General features: G+C 41.9%; 1 protein-coding gene across 1 annotated transcript in view; it reads left to right on the forward strand.

Annotated features, from left to right (window-relative positions):
- The window catches only part of LOC308096889 (membrane-associated guanylate kinase, WW and PDZ domain-containing protein 1-like), a 199,769-nt gene that overhangs the window by 123,409 nt on the left and 61,537 nt on the right, over positions 1–14,823 (forward strand). The window contains exons 6-10 of the mRNA XM_080444399.1: positions 2,882–3,110; positions 8,622–8,707; positions 10,894–10,932; positions 12,611–12,668; positions 14,674–14,792. Coding sequence (XP_080300525.1) covers positions 2,882–3,110; positions 8,622–8,707; positions 10,894–10,932; positions 12,611–12,668; positions 14,674–14,792 — 531 coding nt within the window. The remainder of the gene's footprint in view (positions 1–2,881; positions 3,111–8,621; positions 8,708–10,893; positions 10,933–12,610; positions 12,669–14,673; positions 14,793–14,823) is intronic.

Below are 14,823 nucleotides of genomic sequence, written 5' to 3' on the forward strand. Positions count from 1 at the left end.
AGTGAAAAACAACTTGACCTCACCGCTGTCTGTCTGTCGCGGGAACAGCCCGCCCTCCCGTCCTACGGGGGAGGAGGGGACGGGGGGGCATGAACGAAAGTGTGAACGTAACGGTTTCAGGAACTGAACTATAGTTTGTTCCTGTTCACGGCAATGAACTGGTTCTTTTGAACGAATCAATCACGAACGACCCACCACTATCACTGAACCCCCAACTGCTCCAGTGGAGGAGCTGCTCAGTGGCCAACAGTAAGATCATGGTTGTACTGGGCAGCGGACAGAGATATCTATGAACCCAAAAATCCCCATCATAGACATGGGTTAACTGCACTGAGTACTCTGACAATGGTACCAAGTGCGTTGTAAGATTGTAGATTGGCTATTTATGACATCACATGATGTGATCGATTCAATCGATTGATTTGATTAACTGTTGCAAGCCAAAAGAGAATCCAGTGATCTGGTTTAAAAGAAAAGTGTTTTTTTTGGGGGTTCTTGCGACCCCCTCATCCCCCTCTCTTAACCCATTAAGACCGGGAAAGCATCATTTGTGTCATTTTAAGATTTCTTTGGCTATTAAAAAAATAGCAGATCTACAAGCTCATAGCGTGGCGAGTGCCGCGCTATGAGCTCGTAGATCTGCTATTTTTTTTAAATCGCGCACATTTGTGCACATCTTGGAATATACATATATATTTTTAAACGCTAACATTTGTAAAATATTTAGTTCCAGGGACCCCCAGACGCAAAGATTTCAGTTTCAAATGTCGGCTTAAAAAAAATATTCAAATACTTGCACACATTTTCAAAAATAGCAGCGCGGCACTCCGTGCTGCTCTATGAGCTTATATATCTGCTATTTTTTTATAGCCAAAGACATCTAAAATGACACGGATGCATTCCCCGATTGAATGGGTTAAGAGACGGACAGTTGCTAGACAGTTTCTTGTTGTTCTGGTGCTATGGTGTGAATCTGTGCTCTGTGTTGCCCCTGTCTGTCTGTCTGCCCTGCCAGGCTTCCAGAGAGGGGCTGAATTAGCATGTTGATCACCCCCCCCCTGAAAGGCCCGCGGAAGTGGACCAGAGGACAGTGCTAGGGGTGGGGGTTGGCTGATGGTTTGTAACGCCTGTGAGAGGAGACTGAGGCTATAGCGGGGAGGGGGGTCAGGGGAAGCTCCTAGCGGAGAGTTTGGACTTGGAGTTACTAAAGAAATTAGCATTTTCCTGAGCCCCCCCATTCAGTGTGTCGGCCGGTGCATTAGAATTGGGTTGGAGGCTCACAAGAGACTGTGGAGGGGCATGTGTGTGTGTGTGTCTGTTTGGGGGGGGGGGGGGTATATTTAAGTATGAATGGCATCCAAACACAGACAAAGCATACATTATAGGTGCTGTAAGTGATATTTTTGGGTTACAATGCAACGTTTATTGTTAAAACAAGTTAAAGCTCTATATTGTGATAGTCATTGCTATAGTGCAGTGGTTTTCAACCCTTTTTCATATCACGGTCCATTATTTATTCGGCATTTGAGCCACGGACCACCGTTTGGTGATATTTAGACTGTTTTTAAAAAAATTTTTAATTCTGTTGTCGTTGGATAAGATTTTGTCCACAATGCCATGCTGTATTGATGTTTGTACCATAGGAGAGATCAAAATAACAATTATTTAATTAAGTAATGCAGATGTTTAACAATAATTTAACTCTTGAGAGAGCAAAATGAAACCAAATGGACCCGTATGGGTTCATTTGGTTTCATTTTACGCTCTCAAGAGTTAAAGATCTGTAAGGGTCCATTTGGTTACCAACTCTCCATCATTTAGCTGGGGACCACCTGGAACCCCCTCAAGGACCACTGGTTGAAAACCCCTGCTATAGTGTTTGTTCAGTAACAGGGGTCTCCCCGTCTCTCCAGCTTTTTAGTAAACACATTTTCAGATGGGTTACAGATTTCATCCAATCAGAAGAGAGAACTCATACAGGAAACAGGATAAACAAGTGAAAAATAATCAGAAGACACATTTTAAACTGGAATACAACCTGATGAATGACCTTTGTTGAGTTCTCTCTCCTGATTGGATGAAATCTGTAACCCACCTGAAAATGTATTTTCTGTTTACAAAGAGCCGGAGAGACAGGAGAGACTTATTTTTACAAAAATTACACTTGCACCCCCTTGTAAACTAGTCAACCACTGCTTGAATGTACCTTTTGAATATTTGAGTATTTACTTGAGTACAGTGGTGGAAAGTAACTAAGTACATTTACTCAAGTACTGTACATATGTACACTTTTGATGATTTTTTACTTTACTGGAGTATTTCCCATTTTCAATACTTTTACTCCACTACAATTATTTGACAGTTACTAGTTACTTTGCAAACTTAGATTATTATCACAAAACATACATTAACCACTTCACCCCTACAGTATATTTCGACCATTTGAAAGTAGCAGATCTACAAGCTCACAATGCGTCGCATTGTGAGCTTGTAGATCTGCTATTTTCAAAAGATTTGTATACATTTTGAACTTGTGAAATGGGACATTCTGCATAAAGAGTACAGTACCTTCTACTTTTGGTACTTTAAGTACATTTTGATACCAACACTTTGGTACTTTTACTCAAGTCAATTTAGAATTTCGGACGTTTACTCGTAACAGAGTATTTCTGCAATCATTGCAGTATTGATACTTTTACTTAAGTAAAACATGTTAGTGCTTTTTCCTCTGAGTTTGTACTTTGTCCACCGCTGCGCGCGGGACATAAATCCATCTCTGTCTCTTCCTTGTATGTGTTGCTCCTTTGTGGTGGTTGTTGTTGTTATTACCCAGGATCCTTAGTGCGTAGCCTCTTCCCCTCTCCCTCCTTGTTGTGCTCAGGTAACCCTAGCGACCCGGACGAGATCCGCGGTGGTGGCGGCATCCTCCGGCCGTACCCGGCGCGGGACAACGCCCCCTCCTACGGTCTGAACAATGCCGCCACCTCCACCGCCGACAACGGCCAGCAGACCCTCGCCGAGCCCCAGGCGTCCCCCGAGGACCCCCTGGGACCCCTGCCCGAGAACTGGGAGATGGCCTACACCGAGAACGGAGAACTCTACTTCATAGAGTATGTATATACCCCGAAGTGTTTAGAGTTATGTGTGTACCCCCTAAAAGTCACCGGTTCTCAAACGTTTTCAAGTCAAGGACCCCCAAAATGATATGTATTTTGCCGCGGACCCCCCATCTCAAATATATAGTTCCAGGGACCCCCAGGAGCAAAGATTTGAGTTGCAAATGTTTGCTTATAAATATATATATATAAGGTTTGCACACATTTTCACGATTTCAAAAAAATGCTATGAGCTTGTAGATCTGCTATTTTTGAATAGCCAAAGTATAAAAGGTTAAAATGATTGTGATGCTATATTAACACATTTTGCTGGGGACCCCCTGGAACCCCACCCCCAAGGACCCCACTTTGAGAACCAATGCCCTGAAAGTCACCGGTTCTCAAACGTTTTCAAGTCAAGGACCCCCAAAATTATATGTATTTGGCCGCGGAACCCCATCCGAAAATGACTTGTGCCAGAGACCCCCCAGAAGAGAAGATTTATGCGCCGTGATTTATATGCCGCGTTTCGAGCTTGTAGATTGATCAAGTTGGGAATTCGAAAATAGAATAGAATAGTCCCTACTCCTTAGGGTGTTTTTTTTGGTCACTGTATATGTAAATATATGTATATACAGGAAATGTGTCCTTTGCATCTACCCAGCCTATAACAACTAGCAGTGAGCAGCCATTCTACGGCGCTCAGGGAGCAATCAGAGGTTAAGAGTCTTGCTCAGGGACACACATCGACACATTGCTGGCCTGGCATCGTACGTGGGACAACCAGGGGCTCTGGCTCCCCAGGCGGGCTCACTAACCACTCAGCTATGGCTACCCCAAAAAATATATATTTATGAAAAAACATAAATATGGAGATAACAGGTTTCTGCCCGACAGCAACGATATCTAACTAATCTCTCAAGACAGATCCTCCGATATAAGATAATTATGATTTTTTTCCCCCCCAGATTGATATCAAACTTATTAACTTAAATGCATGTATTTATAAGTTTGACCAGAAGCAGGCATAAAACACAAACGCAGAGGCGTGGATCCCTTTCCCATCACCCCCAGTGAATCCAACCCTGTGTATATCTGAGAATTAGCATTGCGTGCAGAAGTGGAGCTTCAATGGATGCCTCGCCTATAGTTTAGAGAGCAGCGGGTAGCAAGCCACCAACTCTTTTTGATCAACCACACCATCAGATTGGGCCGTTGAGGTGAACAATTGATCAAAACACAACTTTTCACACCATCCAACAAAAAGCAATCACACTCTGGCTCTGTGCTTTGAATGTGAAACCCAGCGAATTGCAAATGACCCTGGCTATGTGTCACTGAGGTGTGCAGCTAACACCTGTTAAGTACTGTACTAGGCTACTACTACCTTTAAACACAATGCTAAACAGAGCAGATGAGACAGTAGTATTGAGAATTAGTTCAGGAAGAGACAACAATACTCTCGAATATAGTTTTGTTTATAAAATTAGAACATTTACTTGTATGTCGATTACATACTTATGATCCGTTTTCCATCAGAGGCAGTGCAACAGCAGACAGTGTGCAGGCTGAACGCTCTTTTAACAGACTAACAAACTATTTAAAACGTGCCTGCACTCATCTGTTTGAAAGGAGCATCAGAATCAGAATCAGAATCAGAATCAGAATCAGAATCAGTTCTCACTGCTTGCTCTCTTCTTATAAATCAACTGAAAATATCGATCTGGGGAAAGGCCTGCTGATATATGTTTGCAAAGATGTAGAATAATTTGTAGTCTTGCAGTGCAGTAGCTATCGTTTTTACACATTACTGTTTAAAATGATTTTTGATTTATATATAAATATGACGCATTTAAACAACACTATACTGTCAGTGCCCTTTCTCCGTCGCTTAACGATAGATATTTTACTATAATATCACCGGTATGCTTATGTTTACGTTTCTGCCTAAACTAGGGGAGTCCAGGCGTTTATCAAATGGGGCCATATTTTAAAGTATGAAAATCCCTGCATGCCCTGTATACTGTACCTTACCATAACAAAGTCACATACAAATCACAACAATGTCATTTAACCACAGTGCAATAACAATAGTCTTTTGTTGGCAGTGTAGCCAAATGTAAGCCAGTCATCTGTGCCGTGGACAAAACAAAAACAATCCAGCCCTTTTTTCACGTGCATGCACTGCAGTGCTTTTATATTTATGACTTTTCTTTCACTTCTTGGGGATGAAACAACTCGAGGAACAAGCAGAAATCCTCAAAAAATTCTACAGAGAAATAGCCTTTCTGACCAAGGTTAATATTCAAAGCACTCAGAAACTTCAGCGTATGAATTTCACATGACTGTTACTGGTGGGCCATAAATAATACATTTGAGGAAGGAAGCCGCCCTGAGCTCTCGTGTCACGACCCCCCCCCCCCCCCCCCCCCCCGACTTTGGACATGTCTAGACTATATCATGGGTATGATGATTTCATTGGCCAGCGAGAGAATCAAGCGGCCAGGTGTACGACAACAATTAATGACTTCATATAGTATTATTATTATTTTTACTACTGTCACCAACACACCATACAATGATCTTGGAAACATTTTTACATGCAGTATTTGGAATATTTTAGAAACATTTTAACTACGTACACAAATCTTGTATGGGGGGGGGGGTCCCTGGCTCAGATTATTTTCAGATGGGGGTCCGCAGACAAATGCATATTTGCTTGGGGGTCCTTGACAGGAAAATGTTTGAGAACCAATGTTTTACTTTTTATTTTAAACCAAGGAAGCTTATTTGGGCTTAAAGGAAGGCCAAATAATCAACTGCACTTTAGAAACACGCCCAAAAAAACGCAACCCGCACCTACCAATATTTACAAGCAACTTTACAGAAAAACAAGCATAAGTCGCTTATAGTAAGCAGCCTTGGCAACACTGGGTATTTCAGTGGCTTTTGCCCATATGCTGGTGAGACCAGCTCCACCCCCGATGATGGTGTGTATTCTTATTCTACCTGTACTTATTGTCAGGGAAATGAATGTCTCTCAGGCCGGCCCCCTCCTCCCACCTCCACCCCCGTCTGTCCCCTGTCATTTGAGTCGACCCCTCCCCTATCCCTTCTGGTCAGCGTTGCCAGATTTTGAGAGAGAAACAAGCAGCCAGGTCTATGAAAACAAGCCCAAAAGAAGCGTACACACACATACAAACATATACATTGGCTATTTGAAAATAGCAGATCTACAAGCTCACACCGTGTTGCAATGTGACGCGTTGTGAGCTTGTAGATCTGCTATTTTCAATAGAAAATCTTGGGGAAAAAGTGAAACATTTTGAATATATTTTGATATATTTGGGGGGGGGGGGGGGGTCGGTGTACAAATGATGTTTGAGGACCACTGTTTTAAACAACATTAAGAAACAAGCCCAAATAAGCAATTAAGAAACTACCACTGCAACCACCAATATTTACATGCAACTTCACAGACAAAACAAGCCCAAAGTCGCTTATAATAAGCAGACATGGCAACACTTGCTCCAGGTCCCATCCAACCAGAGGCGGGCCCTCCAGGGCGGCATGGTAACCCCCCCCCCCCCCCCATGCCCCCATGCTCTCATCTGTAAACAGAGCACACACAGACACATAGCCTCCTCACCACCTGACTGGCTGCCTCCAGCTCCCTCTCTCTCTGCTACACACACACAGGATTACTACTACAGGCCAGCAGAACATCAGGATATATGGCCGCTGTGTACCGACACCTTCAGCAATATTATTTGTACGTCTCTTTATGTCAAGTCATCGTTTAAAGGCGCAGTAAGTGATATTCCTTTTGTTAAATTAAGCGTTAGATAGCTCTATATGCTGATCGTAATAATTGCTTTTGTAGAGTGTTTGTTCAGCAGCAACAAGAAGAGTCTCTCCCACCTGTTTAGCAAACAGAACGGTTGGTTGGGATACCAATTTTATCCAATCAGGAGAGAGAATTGATACGGGACATCATGGGTTCTCTACTCCTGATTGGATGACATTGGCAAATGGCAACCCACCTGGAAAATGTGTCTTCTGTTTGTTAAAGAGCTGGAGAGACAGGGACACACAAACAATCTATAGCAGGGGTTTTCAATGGTTTTTTCTCAGGCAGTGATTACGATCAGAATATAGAGCTTTAGCTTTTTAACAAAACAAAACCTTTGTGTTAACCCATTCAATCCGGGAATGCATCTCTGTCATTTTAGATGTCTTTGGCTATTCATTTTAAAGCAAACATTTGTAAAATATTTTGTTCCAGGGACCTCCAGAAGTAAAGATTTGAGTTAAACATGTCGTTTAAAAAAAGCTAGATGTATTCAAAGATTTGCTCAAATGTTCTGTTGCAGATCTACAAGCTTGTGTGCCGCGCTACGAGCTTGTAGATCTGCTATTTTTTAATAGCCAAAGTATAAAATAATGGTTATAGTTCAAATCTAAAATGACACAGATGCGTTCCCGGCTTCAATGGAGTAAAGTTAAACCAAAGAATATCACTTACACTACCTTTTAATTATGCTGTCGCTTATATGTGAGGGAAGGAAACGAGAGGCGTTGTAGCTAGCTGGTGGTGTTCTCTGTCTAGATGTTGTTGTCAAGCAGATCTCTAGGTCTCCTCCAGATCCATACTGTCCTGCTGACATGGTTTTTTAGGGCCTTTATCGTCGCTGTCGGTCAGGAACCTTGTAACTCCATGTTTCATGAAAAGAGTCAATCTATAAGCTCACAACGTGTCGCATCAGACATGTTGTGAGGGAAAAGTGTGTCTGTGGGTTTCAAAATATACTGACCCAATGAAAAGTATTAACAAAGAGCGTGTGATTAAATAATAACTACATTAGCAGTGGTGTTAAGTAACTAAGTACATTTACTACATTTTGAGGTATTTTCACTTTGCTGGAGTATTTCCAAATTTCAGTACTTTTACTCCTACTCCACTACATCTCAGAGGCAAATATGGTACTTTTACTCCACTACAATTCTTTTGAAAACTTTAGTTATTAGTTACTTTGCAGATATAAATTATTACATTATAAAACATACATTAACCACTTCAGCCCTATTTTATATATAAGCTATTTGAAAATAGCAGATCTACAAGCTCACAACGTGTCGCGATGCGACACGTTGTGAGCTTGTAGATCGGCTTATTTTCTAACATTTTAGTACTTTTGGCACTTTAGGTACATTTCGATACCAATACTTTTGTACTTTTACTCAAGTAGATTTTTAATTCCGGACTTTTACTTGTAACAGAGTATTTCTACATTGCAGTATTGATACTTTTACTTAAGTAAGAAATGTGAGTATTTTTTCCACCACTCTACATTAGGTCCATTGGAACACAGGTTCTTTTTGACCATTTCCTATATTAGTAATGGTTTGTGGAGATACAAGGTTTCCTCTCGACAGTGAGGACGTTATGCATGCATGAAGCCCCTGCTGTGCTGTGTTCTGGTGGTGATGGCCCATCTTCTTTCCCCCCCCCCCACCCCTCCTCAGTCACAACACAAAGACCACCTCATGGCTGGACCCTCGCTGTGGAGGAGACAAAACCCCCAAACCTCTGGAGGAGTGTGATGACGATGGTAAGTTGCTCTTATATGATCTAGCACACACTGGTCACGGGACCATTTTTATGGGTTGTGGGTAAATATCCCCTTTAAAAAAAAATAATGTTATACATATTATTTCCAAAGGTTTAAAAAAGTTTAAACAAAATCTAACTTTCCATCAATTAAAAGCATTCCAACATTTTCCAAAAGTATTTCATGAATAAAATGTAAAACATCTAATAATTTATATAAACACAAAAAAAAATGTTTAATAAGTAGTGAAAATAGCAGACCTACACAACGCGCGCGAAGTACAGAAGATTGGTCAAGATTTTAAAAAGAATTGCAGATCGGCTATTTTTGAGTAGACTAAATAGGGTAAATGTTTAAACAGTTCCTAATTTTGATGGGGACCCCCATGGAACCCCCTCAAGGACCCAAGGGGGTCCCCGGACCCCACTTTGAGAACCAGTAGGAGAATAGTAGCAGAATGTTGTAGAAGCCTGCATGTTGTTGTGTTGTGGTTTATGAACCAGTAGGGGGTACTGTTGAACTCTCTTTCCTCTGTTGTGATTTGAACTTACACTAACAGATAAGGCCATTGTGATTTATTCCATAGCTCTGATTTACAGTACTATCATGTATTTATAAATAGTTAAACCTGGATTTTGATGTTTCTGTAAAGAAACAAAAGGGAACTCTCAAATAAACATCATTATACACAGTGGTGTAATGTAACTAAGTACATTTACTCAAGTACTACACTTTTGAGGATTTTTTATTCTACTGGAGTATTTCCCATATTCAGTACTTTTACTTCTACTCCACTACATCTCAGAGGCAAATTTTGTACTTTTACTCCACTGCAATTATTTGTTTACTAGTTACTTTGCAGATATAAATTATTACATTAAAAACATAACCACTTAAGCCCTATTTTATACCTAGGCTGTTTGAAAATAGCCGATCTACAAGCTCACAACGCGTCGCGGCGACGCGTTGTGAGCTTGTAGATCGGCTATTTTCAAACATTTTAGTACTTTTACTTTTGGTACTTTAAGTACATTTGGATAGCAATATTTTTGTACCTTTACTCAAGTAAATTTTTAATTCCGGACTTTAACTTGTAACAGAGTACTTCTACATTGCAGTATTGATACTTTTACTTAAGTAAAACATTTGAGTACTTTTTCCGCCACTGATTATGCATGTCATTCCTGGTCAGTAACTAACAACGTAGGTTTCTTTCAGGCATAATGTGTTCAATGGAAAGAAAATAGTTCCATAAAATCCCAAATAAAATGAAAACACAAACCTAAAACACTAATTGATGGCAAACATCACAACATAGGTTAAGAAACTGCACCACCAAGTGGTGAGAATGAGAATAGAGACAACGTATGTAATGCATCTAAGGAGCTATTTGCATATCGGTGCTGTCAGGCAAAAACCATGTATATATATATATATATTTTTTTCATCAATTAACGCCATACTTCGTTGTACAAGAGTGTCGTGCAAAGCACCGAAAATAGCCGATCTACAAGCTCTACAAGCCTGTAGATCTGCTATTTCTTATATATATTTGAAAGTGAAAGCGGTTAAGTCTGTTTGTGGATTTTATCGGTGGTGGGAAAAGCACTCAAATGATTTACTTAGGTAAAAGTAACATTACTGCCATGTAGAAGTACTCAGTTACACTTAAAAGTCTGGAATTCAAAATTTACTTGAGTAAAAGTACAAAAGTATTGATATCAAAATGTACTTAAAGTACCAAAAGTAAAAGTCTTTTTTTTTTTTAAATAGCCGATCTACAAGCTCACAACGCGTCGCGGCGCGTTGTGAGCTTGTAGATCGGCTATTTTCAAATAGCCTAGGTATAAAATAGGGCTGAAGTGGTTAATGTATGTTTTATAATGTAATAATTTATACCTGCAAAGTAACTAGTAACTAAAGCTTGTGACTAAATAATAACTATATTGGATCCATTTGAACACAGGTTGTTTTTTCCTGAAAAGTAACCGTTTTGAACATACAAGGTGTCCACCTGACAGCCAGGATATCTCACTAGCATAAATAGCTTCAGGTTGTCTATTATCACTTGTTGAAACTAAGGGATTTGTGTTTCCCCTCCTTTTCTCTGTCCTGCCATCCACTCCTCCTCCTCCTCCTCTCCAATCTGTGCCGTGTCTTCTATCTTGCTCTCTTTGATCTTGGAGAAGAAGGGGTCCATACCGAGGACCAGGACAGTGACATAGGTAGGTGGATGTACGATGCTGCACTCTTCAACAGCCCCCACCCATGCCAGATGTTTGGGTCCCATCCTGAATTTAGAGAGTTGCCGGTGTTTTGAATAGACGCATGCCTTTTCAGAACAATTGAGTCTATAATGACGTGCCCGAAATATCTATGCCAGGTTGACAGTGGTTTGAAATTGGGACAAATTGGTTATTTTGGTGTGTCATTATTGGTGAACATTTCATGTTGTGACCTTGTAGACCAGCAGTTTTATTGTATTTCTATTTTAATCAAATCAAAGTTCTTTTAGATTTGATTTTGCAATTAAGGGTCAAAACATTACGTTATCGTGGTCTAGGACTCTCCAAAATCGGGATGGCATCGGACCCACATATCTGGCATCGGTCGGGTTCTGCTGCCGTCCCTCGGCCCGTATGTGAGCTGCACGAACAATGCCCAATGCCGAATGCAATCGGAAAGTCGATTACACGACTTTGGACGTCCGTCTATACGAGGTGCTATTATTTGTGTCAGATCAGGAGCAGACAGTATGAGTGATTATTGATCGTGTAATGTAGCCTGTGTTACAAACACATTGGCTGGACCCGTGGCAGAACCAGACAGTATGCTGCTCTGGTCTGTGAGGGAAACCAGATACCATGTTAATGTGAATGTCAGCTTAATAGCTCTTAACTGTCTGCCTCTTCTCTCTCTCTCTCTCTCTCTCTCTCTCTCTCTCTCTCTCTCTCTCTCTCTCTCTCTCTCTCTCGTGCGCGTGCGTGCGTGCGTGTATTATTATATACTTGTGAGGGACAAACGTCCCCTCAAGTACAATAGAATGTGATAAATGGAGATTGTGAGGGCAATGTTCCTGGTCCTCAGAAGACAAACGTTTGTTTCATGGTTAAAATGTATTTGGGGCCTGGGCCGCTAGCGTAGCGGTCCAGGCACCTAAGCTCAATGTAGACTGACAGCGCGTCGTGGGTTTGAGTCCCAAGCCCGACGGCCTTTGTTGCGTGTCACTCCCCATCTCTCTCCCCATTTCCTGTCAGCCTACTGTCCTATCAATAAAGGCATAAAAGCCCAAAATACATCTTTAAAAATATATATATATATTTGGGTAAAATATATTTACAATTAGGAAAATATTCAGGCATTTAGAGCTATAAAGATTAACTTTAGGGGTTCGGGTTAGAGTAGTTATGCCGGATTTATTCTTCAGTTTGGGAGGCAGTAGGGAGAAGAGTCTAGGACGTGTGGAGCGTTGTCCAGGGTGTTTTAGGGAAGGGAGAAGACTCTGGGATGTGTGGAGCGTTGTCCAGGGTGTTTTAGGGAAGGGAGAAGAGTCTAGGACGTGTGGAGCGTTGTCCAGGGTGTTTTAGGGAAAGGAGAAGACTCTGGGATGTGTGGAGCGTTGTCCAGGGTGTTTCAAGGAAGTCTCGTACAACATTCTTGCATTAGCTGATCTGAGTTAGCGGGAGGAGGGGGTTGTAGGGTTGGGTCAGACTTTGAAGGTTTGGGGGTGCCATGCCTTTGGTTTTGCCTTGTGGGCCGACATCAGTGTTTTGTACTGGGTAAAACGGAATCCACACATTTCTTACCATTTCTCCACTGAAGATGATGATGGGAGCAGATATGTTACATCATTGGGATGTCACGCCGTGTTATGTGTGTCTAACATGCTCTTTGCTCTTTCAGAATTACCTCCAGGGTGGGAGAGGATAGACGACCCAGTGTACGGGGTCTATTATGTGGAGTAAGTGGAACACGATCTCCCACACCTCACCTCACCTCACCGCCCGCACGCACGCACGCACGCACGCACGCACGCACGCACGCACGCACGCACGCACGCACGCACGCACGCACGCACGCACGCACGCACGCACGCACGCACGCACGCACGCACGCACGCACGCACGCACGCACGCACGCACGCACGCACGCACACACACACACACACACACACACACACACACACACACACACACACACACACACACACACACACACACACACACACACACACACACACACACACACACACACACACACACACACACACACATCCTCCCTGATAATTTAACCCATTAAGACCTCAGGCCGATTCTACAAATGCCTTCTAAATCAGTAGTTCTCAAACTTCTTTGTGCCAAGGACCCCCACAATGATTTGGCTGCGGACCCCCCACCTGAAAACGATTTGTGCCAGGGACCCCCAGAAGAGAAGATTTGTGTTACAAAATTCATCACTTTAAAGATTTTTCAAAAATGTTTAAAAATAGCAGATCGGCTTTTTATGGCTGTAGATCTGCTATTTTTGAATAGCTTTGCTTTCCCGGTTTTAATGGGTTAACTCTGAGAGTATACAATAGTAATACATAGTAATACATTTGTATACTCTCAGAGTTACAAATGGACAGATTAACACGTTTCTTTTTGTTACCGTGCAGCTACAACAAAGTCAGACTGTCTGTACCAGTAAACACTCAATCGATAGAGCCTGCGTTGTTCTGAGTTTTCAGGACACGGTGTCACAAATAACTCAAGCCAGAAAATAGCTTATTGTTCAGTGACTGTGGCATCCATTTTGGATGTGCCGTAGTGGTGGTGGTGTCCCCTCGTGTATGTGAGCCAGAGTCAAACACCATGTAGCCTTTACCGCTATGCATCATTCTGACAAGTCATCTCTGCTTCTGTCTGTCTTCCATCTCTTAAAGGGAAATGAAACCCTATAGGCTATTTTTTTTGTTTGTTTTCCTGTACAGCAGGGTTTCCGCCGATCTTTAAAAAGTCTTACAATTCATACATTATTTTTTGTAAAAAATAAAGCCTTAAAAAAAAGTCTTAAATTCATGCTTTTGAAACAGACTCGGGGTCTTTAACAGGTTCAAAACTACTGCAGATTAAAAACATGGCTAGTTAGCATTGCAACATAGCTGCAGCTATTCAAATGAAACGGTAACGCACCGAAATCTAACACACACCCATTATTCATTTGATGAGTTGCAGCTGTGTTGCTTACCTCACTGTGTAACTATAGAGTACAGAAGTCCTGACGTCACTCGTTCATCCCCTGGGTCGTAAAGTAATTTCTCTATGGAGAATAACATTGGGTCATCTTAGAATCGTCTCATATAAGAATTGTGGTCCAAAAATAAACAAACTGTCTCGGCGATATGGTCAGGGAGGTGGCTCTGTATCGTTTATGATAGTCAGTCACTCATATTTGATACAGTCTGTTTCTGGCGAAAATTTAACTAATTGGGTGGAAGTAACATTGTTTTCTCACTGTCAGTTGATGCTTCATATCCATAAGAGTAAAACCGCCGGGATCATTTGTTTATTTTTGGAACACAGTGACGCGATATTAAACACGTCTATAGGAATTCAGAACGGGGGGGGAAAAAACGCGACCCAGGTAGGATGCGTAAATTACGTCAGACTAAGGTCAGCCTTATGCATCCTGCCATGTTTTTACCCTGCTGTAAATTCTTATCTGAACTGGAAAACAAACAAATAAAATCAGCCTAGGGTTTCATGTTCCCTTTAAGTCTAATTTATATTTCGTTGTGCGACAGATCTACAGGCTCACAACACGTCACAACCTTTTTTTCTCACCTACACTACCTTTAATCATTACTCCTATGTTGTCTCCTTCTTCCTCTCTCTTGTTTCTTTCTCCCTCCATATATCTCCCCCCCCTCTCTCTCACCCCCTCCTCCCCCTCTCTCCACCTCTCTCTCCTTGTCTGTCCATCAGTCACATAAACAGGAAGACGCAGTATGAGAACCCGGTAGTGGAGGCCCGGCGCCGTAAGCCCCTGGACGCTGCACAGCAGCAGCAGCAGCCTCCTGAAGGTGAGCAGCGCTATATTCGAGGTTCGTTTCCTGCAAACTCATTTCTTTACTT

The sequence above is a fragment of the Gymnoscopelus braueri genome (genome assembly GCF_963280865.1).
Source record: "Gymnoscopelus braueri genome assembly, chromosome: 12".
NCBI lineage: Eukaryota > Metazoa > Chordata > Actinopteri > Myctophiformes > Myctophidae > Gymnoscopelus > Gymnoscopelus braueri.